Source organism: Dama dama, chromosome 20, assembly GCF_033118175.1.
Source record: "Dama dama isolate Ldn47 chromosome 20, ASM3311817v1, whole genome shotgun sequence".
Classification (NCBI taxonomy): domain Eukaryota; kingdom Metazoa; phylum Chordata; class Mammalia; order Artiodactyla; family Cervidae; genus Dama; species Dama dama.
This window is the reverse complement of record NC_083700.1, coordinates 105029170-105045858: the sequence shown is the minus strand read 5'-3', so window position 1 is coordinate 105045858 and position 16689 is coordinate 105029170. Positions and strand designations below refer to the sequence as shown.

The window sequence follows — 16689 nt, the reverse complement described above, 5'->3', positions numbered from 1 at the left end:
TACTACCATAAAGGAGTGACTACTATGAATAAATGTCTAACTATACTGCACTTTTCACTGAACTTTTCTCAACTATAAAAGGGGCTGTTGTGAAGATTAGGTCTATGGCACACAGCACGGGGCAGGAGTGGCGGTGAGCAACTTGGGAGGGGGCTTCATTTTCTCCCTCTCCTGGAGGCCAGCCCCTGGGGTTGCTGTGCCTGGGAGGCACAAAAGAAGAGATATTTGGGGGTTTTTTAAGATGACCGGCCAACAAAGCAGGGACTTGGCCAGGTGGGGTCACTGGGGGTTTCAAAAGCGACAAACGCAGCACCTGGAGCACTGGAATAGAAGTTCCTGGTCCTGGGTGCAAGTCTTTCCAGCTGGGACAAGGCAGGTTGTACCTGCCTTTCTATTCTGGCGAGGTCCTTATTTCAGAAAAAAAAACTGTGCCTGGCCCTGGGTGGGGCCCAGTTCTGTGTGTACCTGTTCCAGTCACGGTGTACCTGTTGAGTGTTCCTGATTCTCAATGTGAAAAGTACTTGCCTGGGTGTACCTGTCTTGATAACTATGGCTCTGCGTCCAACCGTGTGTGAACCAAACTGTATACCCAGTTCACTCGATCGTCCCGGACGGTACCTTCTGCACACTTAGGTCTGAACGTAAGCCGATCTGTGCCTGTGTAGCCGTACACTCGGTCCGCCCGTGGCTGACTCGATGTGCGTACCTGGTTTAGCCTGGGCTTACCTCACGCCTGCGAGCCGTGCACTCCTGCCCTGAAGATCTCCCCACCGCCAGGGCCCAGACGTTCAGCGTAAGGGGCTGCTGCCCGCGCCCCCTGCCCCCATTCCAGGCCGGGCCGGCTGCTCTGGGGCAGCGGGGGCGGGGCCGGAGGCCAGGACGGGGCGGGGCGGCGCGGCGCGGGGGCGGAGCAGGAAGGGGCGGTGGCCGCTCCGCCCCTCGCCGCCCGAGCCGGCTCTCCGCTCTCGCCTCCCCTGCCCGGCTTCCGCGTCACGGTCCCGGGCGCCACCTGCCCGCCCACTCGCCCCGTATAAAGTCGCCGGCGGCCTGGCCCCCGGGACTCGGCCCCATGGAGACGCCGCCGGCCGCGGCTGGCGCACGGCAGGGTGAGGCGCGCGCGGCTGGGAGGGGGAGCAGGCCTCCGGGGCGGGAGGAGGAGGGGGTGGGAAGGGCTCTAGCTGAGACCGACCGGAGCGGGAGGGACGTGGGGCCAGTCCACTCCGGCCTTGCCGATCCCCGGGGCCTCCTCCAACTTTGCCCAAGTCGGAGGATCCTGGGAGACCGAGGTCCGGAGTGGGAATCGGGCGAGAGCGAGGTTCTGGGCCGGGACACCCTCCGCGTCACCGAGCCCGGAGGCCAACCAGAGTTTCCCAGCAACTTTTCTCGCTGGTGAGTCGCCCTGGAAACTTCCCCTCCCCCGGTCCGGGAGTCCGGCCACGGGCCCCGCGCCTCCCGGCCTGGGCTTCGAGCAGTGGGCAGGCGGACGCGAGGAGGCGATGGCTTCAACGGGGAAGCCCCCGCCACCCCCTTCCAGCGCACTTCCAACCCAGCGGGTTTCCACCTGAGAGCCCCGCCCCGCTTGCTATGGGGGCGCGGCCAGGTCCTCGGAGGCCTCCCACGATTTCTGAGTCCCCTGGGTTGGCGGGTCGGGGGTGGGGGGCGGGGGGGGGGGAGTTGTTGCTGGGGGTGGAGTGGGAGGAGGAGTAAGACTGCCCAAGTTCAAATCCTTGCGCCACCAACTAACAGCTGGATGACCTTGAGCAAGTTCTTAATGTCTGTAGCTGAACTTTCCTCCTTTATAAGATGGGAGTGATGCTCTCTAGCTGGGAAGGCTTTGTAGAGGATGATAGAGGTAACAGGCCAAGATGGCTTTGCATACTGCAGCTCATACTGTTGGATGGAGAGGGAGGGACAGGAGAGGGGGTGAGCAGGAAATCCAATCCCATCCCTAACCCTCGTGGTTGTCCTACAGGAGCTGTGAAAAGTGCCTTCCACCAATCTGAGCTGTGAGTGGCCAGTGAAGAGAGGCCCAGGCAGGAAGCCAGCCCCACCATGAGCCTGTGGGAACTTGAAGACCGCCGCAGCTGCCAGGGGACCCCCAGGCTGGCCCAGGAGCCCACGGCCGAGGAGGCAACGACTGCAGAACTGCAGATGAAGGTTGACTTCTTCCGGAAGCTGGGCTACTCATCTGCAGAGATCCATAGTGTCCTGCAGAAGCTGGGCGTCCAGGCAGACACCAACACAGTGCTGGGGGAGCTGGTGAAACATGGGTCAGTGGCCGAGCGGGAGCGCCAGGCATCGCCAGACCCCTGCCCTCAGCTGCCTCTGGTCCCCCGGGGCGGGGGCACACCCAAGACTTCCACCGTGGAGACTTCTCCACCCGAGGAAGACAAGGAGGGCAGTGACCTGAGACCCGTGGTCATCGATGGGAGCAACGTGGCCATGAGGTACATGTCACTTCTGTGTCCAAGACCGTGGCCTCTGGCCGGGATTGGTGGCCATGTCTCTACACTTCTGGTATAGAGGACTTCAGGAAGGAGTTTGGTCTCTTCTCCAGACTGATCTAGAGGAAGGGAAAGCCCTTTATGGAGGCCCTACTGTGTGCCAGGAGTCTCCCTTAATCCTTGTGGCTTCTTGGAAGTGGGTTTTAGGGCTGTTTGAGGGGATTCAAAGAGTTAATCTGGGACCCACTTCTCGTAAGTGCCGGAGCAGGGATTCGAACTCGGGTCCTTCTGACTCCAGAGCTGCCTTATGCTCTCCATGAGAGATCAGACTGTGGGCTCCAGCTTATTCACATAGGAGCCTTCCTCCTCTATGAGATAGGGCTCACCCACCCCTCAGGTGGTGCTTGTGAGGAATGAATGCTGGGAACCTGGAGAGAAGGGCTTGTTCATCATTGGTAGTTGTTGTTATCATTACTGTTATTCAGGGTCTGGGACTGCTGGGGCCTTGTTGTCTCAGACCTGGGCTCGCGTGGAAGCTGGCCCAGCTACTGAGGCCTTTGCAGCTGTGACCAAGAGTAACCTTGAGGATCTGGTGACATCAGGGGTGTGGGCGGGTAGCTTGATGCTTTGGCTCCAGGGGCTTGATGGCTTGGGTCACCTTTGCTTCTGCTGGAGCCGCCTAGGCTGGACTGGGCTCTTGGGGCCCCCCAGGGACCGGAGCTAGGCCTGGGCCCCAGTAACCATCTCCCCCGCCATGCAGGCTCTCCTGGGGGGGCTGGGGGTGCTGCCGCTGACTCCAGAGAACCCAGACCTCCCTTCCATTTAGGCCCTGCCCTCTGGCCTCACTTTCTCCCTGTCCTTTCAAGGCAGGCTGGTGAGTCAGGGTTGGGTGGCCAGTTCACAAGGAAAAGTTCCTGTGGGTGTGGATGGGGGGACCCCAGACATGGGTGTGGGGCGGGAAGGGCTCCTTCCCCCGCTTCCCTGAGGGCTCTCCCAAATGGGCTTCATGAGGCCTCTGCACCTCTGCCCACCCCCTGTCTGCCGCTCCCATACCTGGCCGAGCCCAGCTGTCTGGCTGGGGTCCCGTCCCAGCGCAGTAGATGTGCAGGTGGCCCTCCTACAGCCACTTCTGGGTCAGCCATCCCATCTCTGAAATGATTTGAGCCTAGGTGGAAACTGAGGCAAGCTGGCATCCACAGGCCTGCAGCAGCTGGTCACCCTACGTGCTTTAAGAGTTGGGGGGCCCCCTCTCAGGCTGCAGTAGCATTTGACTGGGTGAGGAGTTGGGATCCCTCAGCGACTCCCTCCTCTGGGGGGCGTGGGCCCGTCGGCTGAGCCCCGGGGGCAGCCATGTGCAGTGTGTGTTTGTATCTTGGCCGGAGGAGGAGGGGCCGGGCAGGAGGAGGGGCAGGTGGTGGAGGGGCTGGCCAGAGGCCGAGCCGCTCGGGGTTTTCTGAGCTGGGGCAGTAGCAAAAGGGGAATTCCAGCCTCTAGCTTCCTGTCTCAGCTGCTGCTGGGTTCCTACCCTTCTGCCCCCTCCCGCCCCAGGGCAGGCGGGCCAGCCCCTACCATATGCAAATCGTGGGGAAATTCACCCCTTGTTTCCTTCTAAGGGAATTTTTCTCCACTCGCTGGGCCCAGGCCGATCTTTTCACCTGGGTAGCCTGCCTTGGCCCTGCCCTCAACCCAGGGCGGGAGTCTGGAGTCTCCAGCAGAAGCACTTCCAGTGTCTCGTTAGACTGAGGGGCCCTGACTTTCTGGGCCAGCAGGACTGCAGTGAGGGTGAGAGGATGTCTGGTTTTCCTCTGCCAGCAGAGCTTCCTCCACAGCAGTGAGAAGGACTGAAGTTAGCTGCAGACAGGAGCTCCTGGCTTGGGAGGGCAGGATCTGGGCTTGACTCGAGGGACCACCACACGTGTTCGACTTCTGCCAAGAGTAAGGCTCTGGCCGCCTGCTTAAGGAATATTCTGGGGGCTGGGATGACTGACAGCAGACTTGTCCCCAGCTAAAGTTTCTGGTTCCCAGAAGCAGTGCTCTGTCCCGGAAGCCCTAGTGGACGCTGAAGCCCCAGGGCTTGCGGGTACTGGCCTGGGAGGGGGCGTGTGCAGGTACACACGTGTGCACAGAAGGAGGCAGGTAGATGTGTCTGTAGATTCAGACTGCGGACGTGAGACAGAGACCCAGGCCCAAGGGGATCACCCTGCCATGGTTCTGGGGAGACCGCAGAAGGCCAGGGCAGGGGGAAGCGCTGGGCACCACACAGACAGACCAGGGGCCTGAGCCATCCTGCCAGGTCAGGGAAGGCTTCTCCAAGGCAGTGACACCCCACCTGGGGTCCTGACAGAGGAGCAGGAGTTTGCCAGATGCATGATTTTCCCTGTTCCCAGCCTGCCCCACCCACTGAACCCTTTTGTTCAAACTCAAGTTTGGGAGTTGGTTGGGCTTTTTTTCCTCTCCTAAAGAAACCTTAGCTCTCCTGTTAGGGATCAGAAGGCAGTCTGATGTGGTTCAGGTTCTACCTTTTACCAGTAGCCAGGGAGCTTTAGATGCGTCTCAGAGCCTTGTAAGGATGAAGCCAAGGAGGTATGCAGTGCACCTGGGCTCCGGTAGGGGCTTGGTGCCCATCCATCCAGGCCTGCTGAGAGGGCTGTCACTTGTCTTTGGACGATGCGGGCATCAGCACCCGTAGGGGTTAACAGCACAGCCTCTGGGGGTGCATCTCTGTTTGACCATCGCTACTTGTGATGCTGGCAACTGGCTGCCTTCTGTGGACCAGTTTCCTCACCTGAATAAAAGGGCAAAGGTCCTCTCATGACAGTCCCCCTCCTCAGAGACTTACTGATGATTCAGTACTGAGCACGGAGATCAGGGCCTGGCTCACAGCTCTCAGTAAATGTTAACTTTTATTATAGCGGGCCAGTGGATGGCAGCGAGGAGGCCCCACCTGGCAGGGATGAGCTCTGCCTTGAGTTTGGACTTTGACTCATCTCCAATTTACAGAGACCTTCAGCCCTGGGCGCCCCAGCCTCACTCCTAGACAGCCCCTATGCCCGCCCCACCTCCCTTTCTATTTCTCTTGGGGCTCTAGCTATCGCCTGCCCACCCCCAACCCAAACCCACCCACAGGATGTGGTCGGCCATGGAGTTGCCTCTTTTGCGTAATGCTTATTCTGTTTTATTTGCCAAATATGAGTCTGAGTTGTTCACTGGAGGGGCAGGGGCTGTTGGGGAGGGAGGCCCAACTGGCCCCTTCCCATCCCCTCGCCTGGTCCTGGAGCCCTGCCATGACATCCAATATTACCTGGGAGGCCCCGTCCCCTCCTGGGAAGCCAGATGGAACCTCCACTTCGGTGGACTGTCTCTGGCCGCAGGCAGACAGGACTGTTGTCCACTGACAGGGGGCCCTCCTGAAGGAGACCGCGGACCCCCAGGCCCATTTTTCAGATAGAGAAACTGAGCCAGGGCAACCTCAGGGCTTGCTTCTGGATGCAGCCTTGTTTGGATGGGCTGAGGTCTAGTCCACAGCCCACGGCAAGGGAGGTGTCCCCTCTCTCAGCTCGGCTGCTGGCAGAGTCCCCAGAGTCTTCCAGACCCGTCTTTTCACCTCGGGTCACGCCCTCCTGGGAGGGGTGAGGCCATTCAGGCGTTCGATCTAGGGAATCGGGGCAGTCCGTGGGAGGAAAGGCAGTCTCCTTTCACTTTCACACTGAAGGGCCCCGTGGCCGCCTCCAGCCCCTAATTGAAGGTTGACTCGAGGCTCCCCCCTCACCCTCCTCAGTCCCACAAGGCTCCCCCCTCACCCTCCTCAGTCCCACTCCCTGTGGTTGGAGCAGGCCTGAACTCTAATCCCACTTTAATCCAGAGCAATCTGGTTTCTCCTCCCCAGCCCCCACCCACAGCCCTGCCGAGCGGCGAGGGAGGGGTGGTGACTCAGTCCGCCTGTGGACATCTGTGTCCCTGTGGTCCCAGCGCCTTTCCCCCACCCCCAGATGTGTCGTAAGCGGCCTGACCCTCCCCCACGTGGGGAGCAGGTGCTGCCAGATTCCTGGGCGTCTCCTCGCTGTCTGTCGGGAGATGGAACCTCAGGAAAAAAAAAAAAAAGCCGCAGGTCTGGCCATCGCAGCCTGTGTGGGAACCAGCAGGGAATACAGGTGCTGGACCCCCAGCCAGGGCGGGGGCTGGAGGGCCTGCCCCCTTCCTGTGCAGACCTAGGAGACAGCAGGCTGACCCTGCCCTCCTCTCCCCACCAGCCATGGGAACAAGGAGGTCTTCTCCTGCCGGGGGATCCTCCTGGCAGTGAACTGGTTCCTGGAGCGGGGCCACACAGACATCACCGTGTTCGTACCATCCTGGAGGAAGGAGCAGCCTCGGGCAGATGTGCCCATCACTGGTGAGTGGCATCTCGGACGGGGCGCGGTCTCACTGCCGCAGGAGCCGGTTCTCCTCCAGCGAGACCCTTTGGGTATGAGCAATAGCTTCCAGGCCCCAAGCAGGAACCAGCATTTCTTTCCCCGGCTTTTGCTGTCTTCAGCATCCCTGCTCTGAACAGTGGTCCTTGGAGGTAACCCTGGGCAGCCTCTACTTCCGGGTAGCAGGCACCTCCCTCACCTAATGGTGGCACGCTCTCGCCACATCCCCTGCGGCACAGGGGCAGGGTGACATAGCGGCTAAGTCCCTGGGCTCTGTAATCCTGGCTCAGTCCCTTCTAGCTAGGCCACTTGCCCCTCATCTGAGACACGGGATGGGGTGAGGGCTTGATAACTTTGCAGGGTGGGTGTCAGCCTCACAGCAGTTAATAGACGTAAATGCTCAGCAGAGCGCCTGGCACATAGCGGATGCCAGCTGCTGGCACGTAACGGATTCCGGCTGCTACCATTGCTCTTACACGAGCTCCCGACCTTTGTGGGGAGAGCCCACGTTTGTTTCTCTGGACGTCTCGATCTGCGGGCAGGCTGGCTAGGGTCGCGCATTCGAGGAAAAGAGGCCCCTTCTGGGTGGGTCCGTCTGTTCTGGCTGAGACACTCATCTGGCCTCAGCTCAAGCCAGAGCTCATTGCCAGATCCCCCCAGGACAGGCTGGGTGCGACCAGGCCTGGCGTCCAGGGGAGAGAAGGAGGCAGCCCAGCCTTCACTGAGCACGACCCGCCAGCCTGTTCTCGGGGGTTCTTGGTCTCTGGGCAGGAAACAAGGCACCAGGCCCAGCAAGGCGCGGGGGTCCTTGGCCTCCACAGAGCCCCTTCCTGCTCCCGTGACCCTGGAGTTGAGAGCCTGGCTGCCAGGCGTCGGGGAGCCACGCGGGCTGGCCGCGAGTCCAGGCTGGGCCCTGACCCGCGTGTGCCCCTGCCGCCTCCCAGACCAGCACATCCTGAGGGACCTGGAGAAGAAGAAGATCTTGGTGTTCACGCCGTCGCGGCGGGTGGGCGGCAAGCGGGTGGTCTGTTACGACGACCGCTTCATCGTGAAGCTGGCCTTCGAGTCGGACGGCATCGTGGTCTCCAACGACACGTACCGGGACCTGCAGGGCGAGCGGCAGGAGTGGAAGCGCTTCATCGAGGAGCGGCTGCTCATGTACTCCTTCGTCAATGACAAGTAGGTCCCCGCCACTGCCGCTGCAGGAGGGGCTCAGGGGAGGGACCGGGCCGGGGCGGCTCTGTGGCTGAGCCGTGTGGCCTTGGGCCTGGGCAGCTCCGAGCGCGAGATGGACAGGACCCCACAGACCGGGCTGGGAGAGGGCGGGGCTTTCTCATTTAGGGGCTGGGTCAGGAGCCTTTGGGACAGGATGTGGTCAGTGCTTCAAGATGGTCTCTCCAGTTCCCAGCCCCGAGGCTCTGACCAGAGGCCCGCGGATGCAGCCTTAGATCCAGACTTCAGGCCTCAGCAAGCTCCCAGCAGGAGAGTCACCCCAGACTGTGACCCTCTGGACTGGGACCTCCTCCCTGCCTCGGGACAGTCCCCCCCAGAGTCTGGGGGTATCCTGCTGGGTGGACACTGATTTTAGGAGCTGCCCCCTCTTTGTCCTAGTGAGGCTCCCTGTCCATCCCCTCCCCAGCACTGGGAAGTCCCCCATCACCTCTCCCCCATCCTCTGCAGGTTCATGCCCCCCGATGACCCCTTGGGCCGTCACGGGCCGAGCCTGGACAACTTTCTGCGTAAGAAGCCACTCACGACGGAGCACAGGAAGCAGCCGTGTCCCTATGGTAAGAGCCTGGCCCCAGCCGCCCAGGCCATCCTCACAGCATCCCCTGATCTTTCGCCCAAATCAGCCTGCACCCATGTTCTTTGTCTCAGGGACCCCTACCCCCACCCCATGTTTCTTGGACTGGCCCCTTCCGTCTCCCACCCCCTGGTTCTAGGTGAGGGTGAAAGTTAAGTCTTTGCGACCCCATGGACTGTAGCCCACCAGGAATAGTCCTTAGTCCATGGAATTTTCCAGGCAAGAGTACTGGTGTGGGTTGCCATTTCCTTCTCCAGGATCTTCCCAACCCAGGGATCGAACCCGGGTCTCCTGCATTGCAGGCAGGCGCTTTAACCTCTGAGCCACCAGGGAAGCCCTGGTTCTAGATCCCCCCTGAATTCTCTCCCAGGGAGGAAATGCACCTACGGGATCAAGTGCCGATTCTTCCACCCCGAGCGACCAAGCCGGCCCCAGCGCTCCGTGGCTGACGAGCTCCGCGCCAACGCCCTGCTGCCGCCCTCCAGGGCCACGAGCAAGGACAAAAGTGGCCGGCGGCCTTCACCCTCCTCTCAGCCCGGCTCTCTGCCAACAGAGCAGGAGCAGTGCAGCCCGGACGGGAAGAAGCTGGGGGCCCAGGCCTCCCCCGGAGTCCCCCGGGAGGGCCTGATGCAGACCTTCACCCCGACAGGCAGGAGCCTCCCACCTGGTGGGAGCAGCAGCGGCAGCTTTGGGCCCTCGGACTGGTTCTCGCAGACCCCGGACTCGCTCCCCTACACCTCCCAGGACTGCCTGGACTCGGGCATCGGCTCCCTGGAGAGCCAGATGTCAGAACTCTGGGGGGTTCGAGGAGGGGGCCCTGGCGAGCCGGGCCCGCCTCGGGGCCCTTATGCCGGCTACCGCACCTACGGGGCAGAGCTCCCCGCCACCCCGGCCTTCTCGGCCTTCAGCCGGGCCCTGGGTGCTGGCCACTTCAGCGTCCCCGCTGACTACGCGCCCCCGCCGGCCGCCTTTCCACCTCGGGAATACTGGTCTGAGCCGTACCAGCTGCCCCCACCCACCCCAGGCCTGCAGGAGCCCCGGGCGCCAGGCCCAGGGGCTGATAGGGGCCCCTGGGGCGGGGCAGGCAGGCTGGCGAAGGAGCGAGCCAGCGTGTACACTAAACTGTGTGGAGTCTTCCCCCCACACCTGGTGGAGGCCGTGATGGCGCGCTTCCCGCAGCTCCTGGACCCCCAGCAGCTGGCTGCCGAGATCCTCTCCTACAAGTCCCAGCACCTCAGTGAATAAAGCCGGCCCGGCCTCTGAGACCTCTGAGAGCTGCCAGGCTGGGCCTGGGCCCTTGAGCAGCCCGGCCCCGAGGCCCACTGCAAGAGGCCAGACAGAGGGAGGACCCGAGTAGGGAAGGGAACCCCAAACCAAAGATCCTGTAGGATTGCTTCTGGCCCTTCTGGCCGCCCCTGCCCGAGGGGTCAGGAGCGATCAGCCTGTTGATGCACATTGTATCTGTAGTTTCAGGAGACGCTGCCAGTAACGGCTGTCAGTCCGTGGCTGAGGCCCAAACCCTCCTTTCTCTCAGAGGGCGGGGAGGGAGGCAGGGGGGAGCAGAGGCCTGGGCTGGGGGCCCTGTGCACGGCACCCCCACCTCCGCCCCGCCCCTGGGACGCCGGCCTTGGCTGGCTCGTTGGGCACCGTGTGCCCGCCCTCCGTGGGCTCTCCTCTTAAGCCAATGAGGCCTCATCCGCGCTCACTGTGCGGTACGCGGCTTCATGTTAGTAAGCAAGATGCTTCTTAATAACCCACCTCCGTCCCACTCTGTGCGCCTGACCCCGTGCCTGCGGGGGTCCAGGGCAGTCTGTCCCACCCTCTCCGCCCCCATTTCCTCTGTATTCAGAGCCGTCTCACCCTTCCCCAAGGGGGGTGGACATGTATACGTGTGTGTACAGGTATAAACGTTAAATATTTTACACAGAAAGCCCTTGCCTCTCTTCACACTTCAATAAAGTACAATGTGAGCGCTCTAAGAGGTGATGGTCTTTGTTGCTCGGGGGTGGAGCTGGCTTCTGGGTGACGGAAGGTCAGCAGGTGGGCACCCTGGGTCTGCCTCCACACCTGCTCTCTGACCCTTCTCAGAAGGAAGTTTGCCGAGTTCCACGAAGAGCGGTCTGTCCTTTGGGGCAGAAGCATCCTTCCTGAGGCTTGTGTCAGGCCCTGGGAGGAGGTGGCTGTGGACTCACGGGCAGGGAGTCAGAAAGCAGCAGCGTAGATCGTGGAGTCCTGAGGCTGCAGCGTGGGGGGGCAGGGGTGCTACTGGGGGGACTGGGGGGTGGACCAGGCCGTCCCCTTTCTTCTGCCCTGAGACCAGGCCGAGCGTTCGGCGAGCTTGGGGAGTGGCTGTAGGACTCAGCTCTGCCCCATCCTCCCAGATGTTGCCCTGCTCCAGGCAAGGAGCCGAGTAGGAGGCCCTGGGGCAGAACCGTCCTGAAGAGGCCCTGCCAGGGTAACCACCAAGCAGGAGGTTAGGGGTCCTGGCCCCAAACCCAAGAATAGGCTCTGCCACCACGCATGTCCCCTAGGGCAGTGACTACTTCTCGCTGGGTCTCAGTTTCCACATCTATGAAGTGGGGATGATGATATACCTACCTTACAGGGTTGTGCCTTACAGAGAGGACATGAGGTCATTCATGTTGGATGCTCATTAAAGGGCCCCATGTTGTGTTCACCTCCCCCCATCGTCTCAACCTTCCCATCTGCCCCTGGAAGGGAAGAGGCCAGGCAGGATTTTGTTCTTCGTTTTTTGGGTTTGGGGTTTTTGTTTGTTTTTCCAGATAAATGAGGTATAGGGGCTTCCCTGGAGGTCCGGTGGCTAAGACTCCACACTCCCAAGTGCAGGTGGCCCAGGTTCTATCCCTGGGCGGGGAACTAGATCCGCACGCCACAGCTAAAGATCCCACATGCCAAAATGAAGATCAAAGATCAAGCGTGCCGCAACTAAGACCCGGCACAGCCAAATAAAAAAACGTGTTTTAAAAAGGAGGTATAAATGTTAAATACTGTAAGTGAAAAACTAGACTTGTCAGATGAGCCCTAAACACCATCAGCAATGGCAAAAATAGTTCTAATAATTATATCTTCGAGCATCTCACTAATTTGCACTTCCTCTTTGTGAAACTTTCTTTTTTTCGGAGAAGATTATTCATTTTGGCTGCGCTGGGCCTTCATGCTGCGTGCAGGCTTTGTCTAGTTGCAGCGAGCGGGGGGGGGGGGGGGGGGGGGGGGGGGGGGGGGGGCGGGGCACTCTTTGTTGCCAGGCACAAGCTTCTGGTTGCAGTGACTTCTCTAGGCGCATAGGCTTCAGCAGTCACAGCGCCGTGGACTCAGTAGTTGTGGCTCACAGATGCAGTTGCTCCTTGGCGCGTGGGATCTTCCTGGACCAGGGATCAAACCCATGTCCCGTTGCTTTGGCAGGCTTAATCACTGGACCACCAGGGAAGCCCTGTGAAGCTTTTATACTACTTTTTTCTTTCCTTCCCTAGAAATAGGTTTCCCACAGAACAACCATGGCGCCTGTGGTAGGAAAGGCGACGCTGGCCATCTCTCTGCTTGTCAGCCCTCCCACCCCACCCTGTTGTCCTTGGCTGAACACCCTGTAGAAGCCTGCACTTGAGGCAAGAAGCCAGGCATGACATGGCAGTGACTTCAGCAAGCAAGACTTCCAAGTCCCCACACAGTGCTCATCCAGGTAGGTGCCCTGGGCCTGTGACGTCCGGCCACCTCGGGAGGCTGTATCTGCAACCAAGAAAGGTTGTTGCCTTATTTATAAAATAGCTTTACCAGTCAAGAACTGTATTCCAGATTAAAGGCCCTTTACAGGCCTTCATGTTTAGAGACGGGAAGCTAAAATACCAGACTGTCCAGTTCATTATCAGCCACTGACAAAGCTGACTTGCCCAAGGTCCCATGGAGGAAGACAAACCGGGCAGGGCCTCAGCTTGGGCTCCCTGGTCCCACAAACCTGAGGGAGGCGGGATGCTCCAGACACTGGTCCTCAGTGACTCCAGGCCCCCGAGAGGGATGGAGGTGGTGGGGGTGCCCGCAGCCCTGCGCCTCACAACCACACAGGTTTGCATCTGCCTGTGCTGGGCTTAGTCGCTCAGTCGTGTCCAACTCTTTACGACCCCATGGACTGTATGTAGCCCACCAGGCTCCTCTGTCCATGGGGATTCTCCGAGCAAGAATGCTAGAGTGGGTTGCCATGCCCTCCTCCAGGGGATCTTCCCAACTCAGGGATCAAACCCAGGTCTCCCGTATTGCAAGTGGATTCTTGACTGTCTGAGTCACTGGGGAGTGGCTACTCAAGTATACTGGAGTAGACAGCCTATCCTTCCTCCAGGGGATCTTCCCAACCCGGGAATCAAACCGGGGTCTCCTGCATTGCAGGCAGATTCTTTACCAGCTGAGCTACCAGGAAAGCCCTTACACCTACATGGTAACCTCTAACACGAGAGTTGACCTGACACCCTCCCGGCCCAGCAGCTCCACCCATGCAGCCCCCTGACCCCGCTGCATACCACAGGGCGGGGTGGGGGTGTGAAGGCCCTGAGCCCCAAGGGAGGCCTGGAAGGAGAAGTAGGGTACCTTCACCCCTCCGCCCGTCCCAGCAGCCTGCATCCATAGACTCGAAGGCTCCCCCTGGGTCCTCAGCACAGAGCTGAACTCTGGTCTTTCACTGCTTCTGCTCTGTAAGGAGCGGGCGGGCAGCAGGTCTCACAGGCAGGCAGGTGGACAGGGCCGGCAGGTCTGGGTGCTGGTAGACTGGCTAGGGGCCGTATCTGGGAAAGTTGGTCTCACAGGCAGGTGGGCAGGGGGCAGGGGCAGGAGGTCTGGGTGCTAGTAGACTGTCTAGGAGCCGTATCTGGGGAAGCAGGTCTCACAGGCAGGCGGGCAGTGGGCAGGGGCGGCAGGTCTGGGTGCTGGTGGGCCGTCTAGGGGCCATGCCTGGCCTTGCTGTTTCTCTGGCAGGCACAGACAAGGGCAGCAGAGCCCGAACAGCCAGTGCCAGCTGGGGCCAGGCTCTTGGAGGACTGAGTCAGTTCAGTGCCCTGTCATCTGTACTTTCCCGGCAGCCTCGACCTGGCTGGGGCCATCTGAGGTTCGGAGCCTCCCCTCCAGGCCTCTTTCTCAATCTGGCTTCCAGGCAGAGCTGCTTAGAGGCTGCCAGACCCAATGCCCAGCATGTTTCTTTCCCACGAGTTGGGTTTTTAACTGTGACGTTCTCCCCACCAACTCCCGCCCCACCCGCTGAAACATCTTTGTTCACAAGGCTTCAGCGTCCCCTCCCATGACAGGGACGTGATGGTCCCTGCTTCTCCCTAGAATTGGCAAGAGGACACCTCAGTCTGTGTGGTAGTAGCTCAGAATAAAGCAGCCCTGGGTCCAGGTCCCCGCCACTGGCTCTATGGCTCTGGCCACCGCACTCACCTCTCTCACAGCCTGGCTTTCTTGAGCCACACACTACTTGGTTGTGAAGTGTGAAAGAAAGACAAAGATCATATGATGTCACTTGCATGCGGAATCTAAAAAAGGGTACAAACGAACTTATTTAGAAAACAGAAGTTTGAGTCACAGATGTAGACAACAAGCTTAATGGTTAGCCAGGGGGAAAGGGGTGGTAGGGAGGGGTAAATTGGGAGGCTGGGCGTGACATACACACTATTATATATAAAATAAGTAACTATTAAGGACCTGCCGTATAGCACAGGCAACACTGCTCAATACTCTGGATGATCTGGATGGGAAGAGAATCTAAAAAAGAGTGGGTGTATATATATATATAACCGAATCATTTTGCTATATACCTGAAACCAACACATCGTAAATCAACTATACTCCAAGAAAAATTTTAAAAAATAAACACTTGGGGGAAAAAGGTGTGAAGTGGAGGGCAGGAAGGCCAGAACGTGACCCTGAGACAGGAGCTCGAGTCACTGAGGTGCTTCGGGCACTGCCCAGCCTCCTCTTTCCTGCTTTTGTTTTCCTGGTTCCAGAGACTTGAGAAGCCAATGGGGAAAACAGAGCATATGCAAATCCCTGCATTGGGAAATGATCCTGGGGCACTCACGGAGGACGGCCTCCTGCCAGCCCTTCCTGGAACCCTGCAGGCCCCCCCACCCCACCCACCCCACCCTGGGCTCTCACCAGCTGGGGCCTGACCCTGAGTCTTCTTGCAAGTTCTGTCCCGCGCACGGGTTAACCACACTCCGGGAGCGCAGGACGACTACGGAAACTTCGGCCACCCCCTGGCAGAGAACTGGATGAAATTCCCTGCCTGGATGTCCCTGCCCACTCTTGTCCCCATCCCACGGAGCCCGCCTGAGGGACTCCAGCAGTCCCTAAAGATCTGGGGACCTAAACTAGGTACATCTCCCGTCCCCAACCCCCAGGGCTGCTAAGAGCCCCGAACAACACTGGTCTTCTGCAGGGTGGCATGGGCAGTGGCTGGGAGAGGTCACCAGTCACCATCGCAGCTGCCACGCCCTCCCCGTTCCCACCAGTGATGTTCTGTGCCCTCCCTTCTCCCCTCAAGTCTCCTGGGAAAGCCAGAGAGTGTCTCCCCTGCCCTTCAGAAGAGCAAGCCCCCTGCCTGCCCTGAAGGAGGTGCTGGGCGGGTCTCTATCTCAGAGAGCAAGCCACAGAGAAACTGGGATTCAGTAAGTCACGAATCTAGAGTTGGGGGGAGGGGGAGGGCCACCAGCCCAAGCCCTGGACCCAGCTGATCATCGGGGCCCCACCCCTCAAGAAAGTGGTCCTGGGGTCCTAGCATTTTTGCCGCAGGGATCCTCAAACCTCTGGTTTATTTATTATTTTTCCCTAGACCATATACACAGTAGAGTGGGTAAAGGGTGGTGAGTAAGAGCCTGTTCTGGGGACCTCCTATTTCATGGAAGGGTGTGGGAGATTTGGCTAAAAAGGGACAGGAAGTGGAGCCCTACAATTAAGGAAACTGGAGCCCTGCCAGGCCACGGTATGTAAATCCTTCCGGCTAGTTCCTGGAGGGGGAGGAGGGCCCGGGCTCATTCTCGGGTGCGGCCTCAAAGCCCAGCTCAAGGTCGCCGCTGGTGATCTCAAACGGCTCACTCATTTAAGAAACGGCTGTAAAACGTGGGGGTGGGGGGCGGGGGGAAGAATTGGGCAACCCACCCACCACACAAGAGTTAGGCTTGTTGCTGGGAGGCAGGTCACTGGGAAGGTCCAAAGGCTCCTATCCTGGCTCTTCTCCAGGGAAGAGCCTAGCGAAGGCCAGGGGCGCTGGGGTGCTCTGCCTGCCACCTGCTGGCCCCTCCCGGTATGACAGTCTGGGAAGCAAGGGGCCCCCAACTAGAGAAAGCCCGCAGGCAGCAACAAAGACCCAGCACAGTCAAAAATAAATAAGTTGTTTAATTTTTAAAAGAGTATGCTACCACTTCTGTTATATGTGTGAATGTTGCTCATATAAGTACAAGTTTCTTCTGGAAGGACAACTGGGAGCCGAGAGCAGGTGGACCAACTTTCCATTGACTTTAGTACCATTTGAATACATGTCATTTGAATGTATTATTCAAGTTAGATATTTTAAAGTATCCTTGGGTAGGACCTTCCCTGGTAGCTCAGATGGTAAAGAATCCGCCTGCAATGCGGGAGACCTGGGTTCAATCCCTGCGTTGGGAAGATCCCCGGAGGCGGGCATGGCAACCCATTCCAGTATTCTTGCCTGGAGAATCCCCACGGACAGAGGAGCCTGGGGGGCTACTGTCCCTGGCATCAGAGTCAGACATGACTGAGTGACTAAGCACACCCTTGGGCAGAGAAATAAGTTATGGGGGTGGGGATGGGAGTCTGAGGAGAGCCGTACTGGCCAGGGGTCTCTTTTTTTTTTCCTTCTTCCTGTCACTGCGAAGCTTATTAGATCTTAGTTCCCCAATCAGGGATTGAACCCAGGTCCACAGCAATGAAAGCTCAAAGTCTTAACTGCTGGACCTCCAGGGAATTCCCAGCTATTGTTTATTTTTGTGCATGATCAGTGAAAACTTGGTGCACA

The 16689-nt window shown here is 59.4% G+C and overlaps 1 protein-coding gene and 1 non-coding gene across 3 annotated transcripts; one reads left to right on the top strand and one right to left on the bottom strand.

Annotated features, from left to right (window-relative positions):
• The first annotated feature begins 963 nt into the window (after positions 1–963).
• On the top strand, positions 964–10630 carry ZC3H12A (zinc finger CCCH-type containing 12A). Of its 2 annotated transcripts, none has more exons than XM_061122360.1 (6): positions 964–1106; positions 1973–2447; positions 6695–6834; positions 7798–8032; positions 8534–8640; positions 9028–10630. In XM_061122360.1, the coding sequence occupies exons 2-6, from the start codon at positions 2053–2055 to the stop codon at positions 9900–9902; spliced, it is 1752 nt and encodes a 583-aa protein (XP_060978343.1). In that variant the 5' UTR covers positions 964–1106; positions 1973–2052; the 3' UTR covers positions 9903–10630. The 2 variants fall into 2 exon arrangements, with proteins under 2 accessions (XP_060978343.1, XP_060978344.1); XM_061122361.1 differs by lacking the exon at positions 964–1106 and adding an exon at positions 1196–1389.
• TRNAC-GCA (transfer RNA cysteine (anticodon GCA)) lies at positions 8919–8990 on the bottom strand. The gene has a single exon. It is a non-coding gene; the product is annotated as a tRNA-Cys (tRNA).
• Positions 10631–16689: the final 6059 nt, after the last annotated feature.

Bases quoted from the DNA above. Each gene is read 5' to 3' on its own strand.
- ZC3H12A (XM_061122360.1), top strand. From the start codon at position 2,053: ATGAGCCTGTGGGAACTTGAAGACCGCCGCAGCTGCCAGGGGACCCCC. The intron at 8,033-8,533 runs GTAGGTCCCCGC...CATCCTCTGCAG, and splicing joins TACTCCTTCGTCAATGACAA to GTTCATGCCCCCCGATGACC. The intron at 8,641-9,027 runs GTAAGAGCCTGG...ATTCTCTCCCAG, and splicing joins GAAGCAGCCGTGTCCCTATG to GGAGGAAATGCACCTACGGG.